Source organism: Neofelis nebulosa, chromosome 5 (genome assembly GCF_028018385.1).
Source record: "Neofelis nebulosa isolate mNeoNeb1 chromosome 5, mNeoNeb1.pri, whole genome shotgun sequence".
NCBI lineage: Eukaryota > Metazoa > Chordata > Mammalia > Carnivora > Felidae > Neofelis > Neofelis nebulosa.
In genome coordinates this window covers 151577808-151589851 of record NC_080786.1, presented here as the reverse complement: position 1 = coordinate 151589851, position 12044 = coordinate 151577808, and the positions used below count along the sequence as shown (strand labels likewise).

The 12044-nt window shown below is 44.7% G+C and overlaps 1 protein-coding gene across 9 annotated transcripts in view; it reads right to left on the bottom strand.

The window, feature by feature from the left end:
* Positions 1 to 522: 522 nt before the first annotated feature.
* DYRK1A (dual specificity tyrosine phosphorylation regulated kinase 1A) overlaps positions 523 to 12044 on the bottom strand; it is a 150460-nt gene continuing 138938 nt past the window's right edge. For all 9 annotated transcript variants that reach the window (XM_058731989.1, XM_058731994.1, XM_058731991.1 and 6 more), the window contains 3 exons: positions 9679 to 9985; positions 8838 to 8962; positions 523 to 3872 (listed from right to left, as the gene is read on the bottom strand). In XM_058731989.1, the coding sequence (XP_058587972.1) occupies positions 3252 to 3872; positions 8838 to 8962; positions 9679 to 9985 (1053 nt within the window). In that variant the 3' untranslated portion in view covers positions 523 to 3251. The remainder of the gene's footprint in view (positions 3873 to 8837; positions 8963 to 9678; positions 9986 to 12044) is intronic.

Sequence of the window (12044 nt, the reverse complement as noted above, 5' to 3'; positions counted from 1 at the left end):
TCCTGAAAGCCACCCTCATATATACTTACATATTAATTTATAAAAGGAAAAGACTTTAGGTTACACGTTAATTCACTGTGGCGGGAGTTCCAGACTCCACACAACAAAGTCCCTGATTCGCCCCCCTACGTGGATCTGGGGAAGGAGGAACGAGATGACGTGTATTTCCTCTTGTTTCCCAGAAGGTCCAACCCTATTAAAAGAAAAACCACTGAACCCTCACATCCATTCTAAAAACTACAAGCTATTAGCACTCTGAATAGGAGAGAAACTGAATATAGTAATCACTCATATAAAGAAATGATTTTGAAAATCAAAATGATCAAAATCAAAACCTCCAATTTTCACCTTCCGGGATTTGGGAAGCCTAGGTCCACGTCACACCATTTCCTTCTTACACATTTGACCAAACTTATACTCAGTATACCTACCAGACCCATTACCTGGACCAGGTTAATTGCATAGGAAGAGTTTTTTACTATGTTTACATCTTTCTTAATTTTAAAAAAGCATAGTAAAGAGTCTGAGGACAAATTATTCAACTGTTTATCATACATAAGACCGCATGACTATGATACAAAGGGGGGTTCTTTTTCATTTAACGTTACAATATACACAGCAAGTCCGGACCAGATCTTACAATCTGCACACAGGTATTTAACCTTTTCCATGCTGTTTATGTTTTACAATGCACAGAAGTCCTGTAACCAAACCGTGTAGTAAAGCACACAAAACTGGACTGTAACATAACACAGTATGCAGAAGCATTGGATTTTATGATTTCCTTTATGTAAATAGCGGTTTAAAAACTGCTTTCGTTTTTGGTGCTTGCTAAGATGTGGCAACCAGCACAGAAAAAAATGACCTGACCCATATAATATCTTCCCCTTATAGTCCTAAACAGCAGTAACTACTGATTCCTTTTGATATTGCTATACTCAAGATGATATCCTTTTATTCACTGTAAACTTTTATGAACTACCAAGTTCAAAAATCATCCACAGGCTTGACATTTAATTACAAAATAAATATGGATTTCCTGATTAACAACAAAAAAATTTTGTGGATTATAAAAACGGTATTTCCAAGTTTCCATTCACATTCACATAGTTTTAAGCCTTTCTTTTTGTCACTGTTTACATATAAAAACCTGCTTTTTGTTCAGAAAAAATTGACCTAGTCAGCCACATGGAATTGACCAATAGAAAGTAATGTGGTGTTCTGCTGAGTTGTTTTGAACAGGGTTATCGGCAGAGGTAGATTACTGCTTCTTTCCTAGGCTTCTTTTGATCCTGGACAGATAAATTACTTATCTTCATTCTCCCAATTCAACCGCTCAAAAGTATAACACCCTAAAATTGGTCAATTTAAAATGGGAACACAAATTTAGCAACTGCCAGACTGTGTTACATTAAGGCAGCATAATCTCAAAACTAGGCACCTGTTAAACACCAGCCTGTTCACTTCAGGTCACGCATGAGAGTTTTGCTTTACTCGTGCTCATATTTTGGACCTGTTGGTGCAATCAAGGTCTTGCTTTCAAGTTTACAAGTAGGTTAATCAGGAATACAAGAATCGACTGCTGGTTCCATAGCTTCTGGATCCAGTGTCCCTTTACCTTCGGAAGCCTGAACACATTTAGAATGTAACAGATGCTGTCATCTTGAATTAGATGTCAATCTATTATGTTCAGAACACAGATTGCTGTAGATGTATTGGCTATGGATTCAACAACAGTTCCAGTTTTGTTTAAGCAATAGTACAGCCATAATTTTCAACTGACATTTAAAAATGGTCTAGTTACACCTTGTGTCAAAGTGCAGGACTGCTACATTATTGGTTACAGACATCTATGTGCTATAAAAACAGCTTTGGTACAATAAATTATCAAAAAAGAAAATAAATTTTTGTAAAATTCACAGCATAATTGTGAGGCAAAAAAGCAGTCACATAAAATTCTGCATTTTTTTAAAATGTTCAGGATGAACAGAAGACATCTTTGTGCAGAAGAAATGGTGGAGATACCACGTGCCGAGAAAAAAAGCAAAAACGAAACAAAAAAAAACAAAAACAAAAAAAAAAAAAAAACAAAAAAAGTAAAAAGCAGGAAGGGACACAGCTGTAGCTATTTCCATCAAAGCAAACCACTACTTCTGTGACCTTCAACCAATAAGGAAGTCAACTTTATGACACACGCAAAGTGACCTTGCAATACCTTACAATTAGTGGGTCACAAAAGTCTATTTTAAAAGAAAGGCCTCTTGAATTACCCATTCTCTGTGTTTTCAGCATTAAGGACTGTCTGCAAAAGCATGTCCAAAAGTGATTGCATCTGAAATGGTAGGCTCTTCTAATTTCGAGTCCAAATCCATAAGGCCAAAGGTTATCCCAAAGACCACCACTCAGACCTCCCCAGGACTGGCCACGACTGACCCGTTGATTGCTTCTCAGTGCACCTCGGTTAGGAGACCAGTCACGTTCCATTACTATCTACCGTGGCCTCTCCAACAGGAGACCCACGGGATCCCATGTAATTGCTGCTTTGCTCCTCAGTAGGTTCAGACAGGAGAGTTCTGATCCCCGCCACTTAGCATGCTCACTGTGCCTTACAAACAAACTCCAAAACAACCGTCCCTTCCATACAGCTGAAGGTGATGTTTGTGTCAGCTGGAGGTCCCTCTTCCTTACAGTACTGCGTTTCCGTGCCCAAGTGTGTTTAGAGGACTTAAAAACCCCAATTTCCCACCCCCCACCCAAAACAAAACAAACGGGGGGGGGAGGGGGGTAAAGGGAGGAAAAAGGAAAAAACAAAAAGGAAAAAAAACACCCTCGTGGGGCCCTTTATGCAAATTATGTGCAGTGCCTTTTTATTTTAAAATTAGTTGGCAAATGACCAAGACCAACATCTGAACATTAACTTCTGTGGAACAGAAAAGACAAAAAAAACCCACTACGGCTGGGGTGTGGCAAGTTAAAATGGGGGAGGCGAAAAGAGGACACCTCTGCGCTCTCCGTGACGACGGGTTTGTGGACATGGCTCTTTGAAAAACTTCATTGTCCCTTTGCAATCTTTTCAAGTTAAAAAAAAAAAAAAAAGAAAAAAAGAAAAAGAAAAAAAGTCAGCTTTGCCCTCTTGTAGCGGTTCAGTGTGTTAATCTCCTTCTGATGCAAGCAGCTTTGCACTTTGTTTTTTGGAAAAAAACACCACTTCTATAAAAACACACAAGAAACAAACTCAAGTTTCAATTTAGTCACGAGCTAGCTACAGAACTCTGTTGCACACAAACTCCTGTCATGGGGGACTCTTCTCTGTCAGCTCCTTGCCTCATCGTCAGATGTCCCTCAGTCATGTAATGTGTAGAACCTGTATTAGCAGAAAATTGGTACGCTGAATGTCCAGCTAGGCCAGTCTCTTGGCGGGGATTGGAGTAGACGGTCAAATTAACGTCCATAGCTCCGTTCTGTCCAAAGTCCAAGGTGTTAGCAGCCACCGGGCGATTCTGGTAGGCCTGGTTGCCTTGATTACCGGTAGAGGAGGAGGACGTAGACGAAGAAGTAGTTGAGGAAGACAGGGATGTCATGGAGTGGTGACTATGGCCAACCTCCATAGAATCCTGGGTAGAGGAGCTATTCGTTGGAGAATTGTAGACCCTTGGCCTGGTCCGGTTACCCAAGGCTTGTTGTCCGTGGTGGTGGTGGTGGTGGTGGTGGTGGTGGTGGTGATGGGAACTATTTCCATGGTGATGATGCAATGCATTCTGTTGAGGGGCTACATGAAAGGTTGTTTCTTGAACGGGATGAGTTTCAACAGTAACCTGTGTAGGAGCTTCAGTGCCTGACCAACCAAGGGGAGCAGGAAACTGCTGACGCACCTGTAAGAAGATTTTCGAAGCATTTATTCAGAGTACTGTTTCCAAGCTTTACTTAATCTTCAATCGAAAGCTAGGACACCAGCATTTATGTTAATTAGAGAGAGGGGATTTTTGAAACTTTTAATGTGCCAGTTCTAGAACACAAAATCCCGGGCCGCCTGGGTGGCTCAGCAGGTTGAGCATCCGACTTTGGCTCAGGTCATGATCTCACCGTTCGTGAGTTCGAGCCCCGCCTCGGGCTCTGTGCTGACAGCTCGGAGCCTGGAGCCTGCTTGGGATTCTGGGTCTCCCCCCTTCTCTCTCTGCCCCTTCCCCGCGCGCGCGCGCTCTCTCTCTCTCGCGCGCGCGCTCTCTCTCTCTCTCTCTCTCTCTCTCTCTCTCTCTCGAAATTAAACATTAAAAACAAAAAAATTAGAACGCAAAATTCCAAGTATGTTTGAGTGAACCAGTATTTTACTATGAAAGCTGCAATTTTTAGCAAGCTATACCCATAAACAGGCTCATGTATTTATTTCACTGGCCACTTTCTTTCCTGGGATGCATTGTTTATGCCAGGGATCAGCGAACTTTTTCTGAAAAGAATCAGATAACAAACATTCTGGACAGGTTCAAAATGAATTCTCGGCTTTCCCGTAAAGCCCCTCTTCTCTCCATCTTTCCCGTTTCAGTAAGAGCACTCTTTTTATCAGCGGCTCAGTAACTCCTGCATCCACACCATCAGCAAGTACCATGGAGCGTGCCTTCGGAACGGCTCCAGCCTGGCTGCTTCCCTGGTCTCCACCACCATCCCTCCTCCCAGGCTCCTACCGTCCACCGCTCACCCACACCGCACAACCGCCTCCTAAATCAGCTCCCAGCTTCCATCCTTGTGCCTTTTTTCCAATCCATTCTTCATAACAGAAGAAAAATCTTCTCAAAACACAAATCCAATCACTTTCCTATTTAAATTAAAATCCTTTAATGATTTCTCCGTGCACTTATTAGAAAAACAAAATAATGCAAAATCCATAGGTGGTCTGCCTCGGGGGCCACCGTTCGTCTCGCCAACCTTGTCCTCCAGCCATCCTTCCTCTTGCTACCTGGGCTCCAACACCGGGTCCTCCTTCCATTCCTCCACCCGGGAGTCGTATCTTTCCAACGTCTCAGGGCATCTGCGCCTACTGTTCCTTCCTGCCTAAAATGCTCTGACTTCTAATTTCTCCTCGGGTGCTTCCTTCCCATTTCGGTTCGAGTCTTCTCTGACCACTCTGGCTAACACTGCCTCAACTCCTGTGGCAGCAGCTACCAGCTGTCCACATGGCGGCACTACACTTCCCAGCCTCCCCCGTCCTCAGGTATGGCCACGGGACTGAGTTCTAGTCCGTGCAACACGAATGAACGTTTTGATGTTTTTATGTCATGGCCGGACCTGGCCCACCAACACCTCCCACATCCCGCCTGGTGGATGCCAGCAGACAGCCAGGCCCTAAGGGCCGGAGTTATTCGCCCAGGACACGGGAGACAGCCATGCCACTGACCTGAAAACCCTCCCGGGACCGCTACCCAAAAAAGAGACTTCACGCTCCCTTTGGCTACCATATTTTGTGGGGTCTATTATCAGTCTGGCTTACTCAAATCCTCATGCATCCCACCCAACAAATCGTCATCCTAGATCACATCCTGATACCTTTTATCAGCAGTACTTGCAATTTCTATTAATTTGACTCATTTTGTTTATCTACTCTGTCCCTATGAGCTGGAAAATATGTCTTTTACCAGGAGCTGACATAAAGCGTTTCTTTCTCAGCGGAAGTGGTCTGGAGAGTCAAACTTTAAGACACACCACTGAAAACAATCCAGTAGAAAAAGAGGCAGAAAGTTCTCAGAAAATACTGACGGCTCTTAAACTACAACACAACTCAAATTCATGTATCAATAGAAAATAAGCAGGGTTGCCTGGGTGGCTCAATTGGTTAGACATTGGACTCTTGATTTCGGCTCAGGTCATGATCTCACGGTTTGTGGGATCAAGCCCCGCATCAGGCTCTGCACTGACAGTGTGGAGCCTGCTTGGGATTCTCATTCTCTCTCTCTCTCTCTGTCTCTTCCATAAAAAGTTAAATAAACTTAAAACACATTTTTTTAAAGAAAAAAGAGAAACAAATAAGCAAAATAAAAATATCTTCTGTCCAATACCATTTTTCATTTCAGACTGATCAAAGGTGATCACCGTCCCCCTCCCCGATGGTTTCTCCAAAGTCTTGCTGGTGGAAGGCTAAACTGGCAAAACTAAATGGAGAGCAATTGACAGCAATTATAAAACTTACAGATCACATCACTCTCTGACCTGCGATTTCACATTTAGGGGTTCCTATCACAGGTACACTTAATGTGTATGAGTGATAGGTCTGTGGCATCCTACCATCATCTGTAATAGTAAAAAAGACTGGAAATTAACAGGGGAAATGACTTATGGAATATCTAAACACGGGAGTATCATGTGAAGAAGAAGGAAGAAAAAGTTCTCCAGGTACTGATGTAGAAAGAGCTCCAAATATATATTAAAAATACATGTAAAACATATAACGACCCCCCCCAAAAAAAACAAGCAAAAAAACAAACTCAAAACATCAACTTGTGCATGGCACGCCATCGTTTGTGTACAAAGATTAGGAATCTATATCTGTATGTGGATATGCATACAATATCTCAAAAAGGATACAAAAACCAATAGCGACATTTAAGTGAAGGTCTGAAGTGTAAGTGGCAGTGACCAAAGCCGAGAGAGGGGAAAAGTGTTCCAGGCTGAGCACAGAACATGTGAGAAACAAGAAAGAACGTGGTATATTCCAAAAAAATGACAAAAATCCAGTAAGACCAGAGCAAATAAAGAGGAGAAAGAATGCCCTGAAAAGGACCAGACCGTGGCAATCACTGAGAACTTCGCAGGAAGTCTAAATTCCCTTTTAAGTACAAAGGAAAAGCCAAACACTGGTTTAAAGTAGGGAAAAGCCGCATCAGACTGCTTTACTGAATGTTCATGTGCCTGCAGAGAAGAAAATGGCGTTGACTGCTGAATGGAGTTAGATGCTGGAAGACCAGGTTAGAACATTCTTTATAGGAAGACAGGCTGGAGACGGTTGTAGCAATGGGATGAAGTGAAGAAAATAAAAGCACATTTAGGATATTCAGAATTCACACAATTTACTATTTGATTCAACTGTGGGATGAGGGAAAAGACGAGTCAAGGATCAGCTCCCCAACCTAAGCCCCAGGTGTAAGGCTTGAACAAATGGGTGAATCTAGGGCCATCTGTACGAGGAACACAAAAGAGAAACAGAGGCCCAGGGCTCAGGAGCGAGGTCCAGGTCAGAAATGAAGCTGGAGGAGGGACCTGGGCCAAGACGGTACTGAGGCATCGGACAGGGTGGGCGAGGTCAACCGGCAAGTGGGCAAGCCTTGGGAACGTCCGTGTCTACAGGGTGGGCAGAGGAGAATCCAGAAAAAGAGACAGGGAAGGAAAGGCCAGACAAGTGAGGGAAACTCAGGGGGCATCCTGTCAAGGGAAAAAGAGGGAAAGTGCTTCAAAGGGCAGGGAGGAGCCAAAATTGTCCACGTGGGTGAGGAACAAAAAAAGACAAGCCTCTGAATGCCCGGCACCGGCCTCCTCAGTGGCGGCCGCAGGTGACACTTGCAGCAACGGTGTCCCCCACCGGAGCAGACCGAGGAACTCTTCACGGGTCCAACACAGCCACCACAGGCTAGCACGACGCAGGGCCAAACAGACACGAGACAGACACGGGCCAGGAGGAGGGCTGGCTCCAGCCGGGAGAGACCTGGGGGGATCAGATGCTGACAGAAGAGAATCAAGCAGACCCAGGAGCCAGAGGCTGAGCAAGAGGTCAGTTTCTAAAAAGAGTAGAAGGGGCGTTGGAAACAGTGCCTACAGAGAACGGGGGAGACACGAGGTGATGAGGAATGGCGAGCCCACCCAGAGGCTGGGCACTAGGAACTGGCAACGGCACCGACCGTGCCAGCTTGCTGCTTGTGGTCTTCTCCCGCAGCGCCCAGCAGCCCCAGCCACGAGAATGGGGCGTGATATTCAGCAACCTGTCCTGACTTCGCTTTTACCAAATGATACGCCGGCCCCTCGTCACACAGCACCGTGACACAGTGCCCAGTGTGAGTTAGTATTTTACAAAGAGTATTTCATAAATATTTTTACTACCAACATCCGCTTCACCCCATTGAAAAGGAAAATACCCGATTACAGCCTCTTCTTTAACACGTTTCAAAAACAAACGAGGGGGGCCTGCATGGCTGTCGGCTGAGTGCCCAACTTCGGTTCAGGTCACGATCTCACCATCCGTGAGTTCGAGCCCCGTGTCGGGCTCTATGCTGACAGCTCGGAGCCTGGAGCCTGCTTCAGTGTCCTGTGTCTCCCTCGCTCTCTGCCCCTCCCCACCTCAGTCTCTGTCTCTCAAAAGTAAATAGATATTAAAAACAAAAGCAAAAAAAACCCCAAAATAACCCCAAAACAACATGGAGGTGAGAGACCACAAACTGATTCGGAATCAAGGACCATTAGTGACCAAAGATCACAGGAAGCGGTCGGAGCACAGTAATGAAGAGCACAAGCCAGGGAAAGTTACCGAACCCATCAAGGGTCAGTTCCCAAAGTTAAAAGGGAAACTCGAACAGCGTAAGGCTCCAAGTGCTACTGTCGTAAATGAGATAAACACGGGGAATAACAACCGGAACAGTGGCTGGTATGCACCCAAGAAATGTTAGCTACTTCTACATAACGAGGGAGAAAACTGCAAAGACGTGCTTCCGTAGTTACGGACAGGGCAGAATTCCCTACACGCGTGGAAGCTACTAAGAGACCCCGTGGGGTAAACGACACAACCATCGGAAATGCGCTTGGCGCCCACCGCGGCCCCGGCCGGCTGCTGCGGGGCCGGGCCTCCACGGCGGGGAGCTCACCTGGGGACTGTGAGTCTCACAGTCCATGGCCTGGACGGCAGCTGTGAAGTGCCCGCCGCTGTGCCGGTGCTGGTGCGTCGGGTCTGACCTGGCTCTCCCACTGTTGCTCGTCCCCGACGATCCACCTTCGGGATCACAACACAGTACTTGTAAGTCTGAAGTTAACTTTGCTCAAGTATGTATTCCAACACTCACGTTAACACCGACGGTACGGCACGCACAAAAAGCTGTATGAACCTCAAAGCGTATCAGGAAGTCATCCAATTCTCTAAGTTCTTTCACACCGACCAGTGAACTAACACACGACAGTCTGGTTTGGGTTAAGTTAGGGGAAAGTTCAAGCACGTGAACAAAGTATTTCTACTTAAGAAACCAAAGGAAAACTTTGGCTAAGAGGGGCGCCTGTGGGGCTCAGTCGGTTGAGCGCCCAACTTCGCCTCAGGTCATGATCTCACAGTCTCTGGGTTCGAGCCCTGTGTCGGGCTCTGTGCGGACAGCTCAGAGCCTGGAGCCCGCTTCGGATTCTGTCTCTCTTTCTCTCTGCCCCTCCCCTGCTCATGCTCTGTCTCAAAAATAAATACAAACATTAAAAAAAACACATTTAAAAAAAAAAAAGAAAGAAAGGGTTTCGTTTCCAACTGCCAAGCAGAATTTATCACGCGTAATTAAGTATCAGAGCTTGGGGACAGGTGAAATGTTTTACTAACTACAAAGGGTAGATTTAGGTAAAACAATTCCTCCCTATCCCAACAACCAATTCTTCAAAGACTTTACAGTAACCCCACCTTGTAACAAAAATAAGAAACGCTTCCAGGCCTCCCCGAGTATCAGAAGGACCGACCTGAGCTGGAGGACGTGCTGGAGGTGGTTCCGGAGGACTGTGACTGCTCCATCGCGGGACTCGTGGACACGCTGTTACTTGTGTTTGTACCTTCGTCAGCTGTCTTCTTGAAAAAACTGTGCTGCAGGGCATAGTAAGGTTGAATTCGAGTTTTGGGGTCATAATCAAGCATCCTTAAAATGAGGTCTTTGAACTTCAAGTAGTCAGCCACGGTATGACCCGATTCCCCAGCACGACGCCCACCAGGTCCTCCTGTTTCTACTCCGAGAATATTATGAAGTTTACGGGTTCCTGGTGGTTTATACTCCTGAAGAGAAGAAAGATAAAAAAAAGCTTTCTCTAAATGTGATGGAGTATGTAAAAGCCTGCATAACTTCAAATATGCTTAAATATGTTATATATTGAGACCTTTATTAAAAAGAACGCTTTATACTCAGATTCTCTGGATTTTCACACATTACTATTCCAAATGCGCTTGTTGTTGGAGAAATTCAAAATAATTTCAAGACCAAAAATGACTATAAAGATCATGTAGCCCAGGGGTCAGCAAACAAAGGCCTAGCCTGGGCTGTTTTTCTATAGCTTCAGCTATGAATGGGTTTTATATTTTTAAAGGTTGTAAAAACAAACAAACACAGCCACATAATATGCAATAGAAGCCCACAAAAGCCTTAAGCTTTTACCTTCTGGTGCGACCGCTGCTCCGGCCCAGTGGTCTGAATCGCTTTTCTGCCTGATACACGTGACCTCGGATGCACTTCCTTTCCTAACAATGGCTCTCCAAAGCTGTGGTAATCACTCCAAGTGAAGATTCACTGTTTAACCCTACACGCTCGGATTTACCGTTCTCATTTCGTTTATTTTTTTAAGTAATTTCTACACCCAGTGTGGGACTGAACTCATGACCCCAAGACCAAGAGTTGCATGGTCTTCAGGCTGGGCCAGCCAGGCGCTCCCCCACCACTTTCATATTTAGATAAAGAAATTAAGAGCATTTAGAATATGCTGAGTAATAAATTAACACGTGTTGAGATTTTTCTGAAAACTCCTTTTTGAATAGATGGTGGTAGAACCCTTAAGACGCTTATGAATATTGAATTTATTCAGAATGGCATCACCGATTTTTGCTTCTAGTGACAGTGCAGAAATTCGTAAGAGACCACAGCTCTCACTCTGAAAGCAAAAACAAGCCAGCAGGTAGGCCACAAAATCATTCCATTTAAAAAACCCATCTGAGTGCCAAGAACTAAACAAATCAGAGCTGACGGAATTCCAGAAAATGAGAAGCCCTTTCTAGGAGAGAAGAGACCTAAGGTGAGGGAAGGAGCAAATGCCAGAGGTGTGGGTAAGAAGAATCCAGCCCAGCTCTGAACCAACTCCTGGCAGTGTGGACGGGCCAAAGGTGGAGGGCAGGCGGAGAGCCCAGACATGAGCCCCCAGGGAACTGAGCAGCAGGACGGACAGACTGCCTGGGGCAGCAGGGCTGCAGAGAGAGCACTCAGGTCTCCACAGACACTGCTTAAAACCTAGGAAGACAGTGGAGAACAGAATCTAGGTGGAGCGAACAAACAAAGCAAGGCCCAGATTCAGCTCAGCTACAAAGGAGATGGACTGAGTCCCATATGACGGAGTAAGAGGTGCATCTCTTTCTGGAGGGAGGGTTTACCTCCATCACAACTGTTCTCAGATACAAAGTCCAGCGTGCATTTAAAAAACTACAGACACAAGAAATTTTAAAAAGATGGGTCCATAATCAAAGTGCAAAAATTAGTCGGAAGACCCACATAAGTAAACCACCCAGATGCTAAAACTGGCAGGCCGGCATTACAAATAACCATGATAAACAAATAGGTAAAAGATTTTAGTTCAAAAGGTGCACAACATGTGTGAATAGATGGGGGGTTACAGAAGACCAAATGCAACCTTTCCCTGAAAGGTAAGTGGAAATGCGGAAATGTCAGAACTAAAATATGCAATATCAGAAATCAAGAATTCACGTAATGGTTTTAACAGCAGACTGGACTCAGCAGAAGAAAAAAAAAAATCAGTGAATCAGAAGACAGAGCAAAGGAATTATCCAAACTAAAACAAAAAAGAAAACAGCATGAACAAACTGGAGACCTCTGAGATCATGCTGAGCCTGTCGCACACATTTCAGTAGAGAACTAGAAGGAGAAGAAAGACTGAAGCAACAGATACTGGAAAAGATACAGTCTTAGGAAAAACTGACGAAAGCGATCAACCCACAGACCCCAGAACTTAACAACTCCAAGGAAAATAAATACAAAGAAAGCTATACCTGGAGACATAAGAGTCAAATTATTGAATAACTGAACAAAAACAGAAAACATTAAAATCAGCCAGAA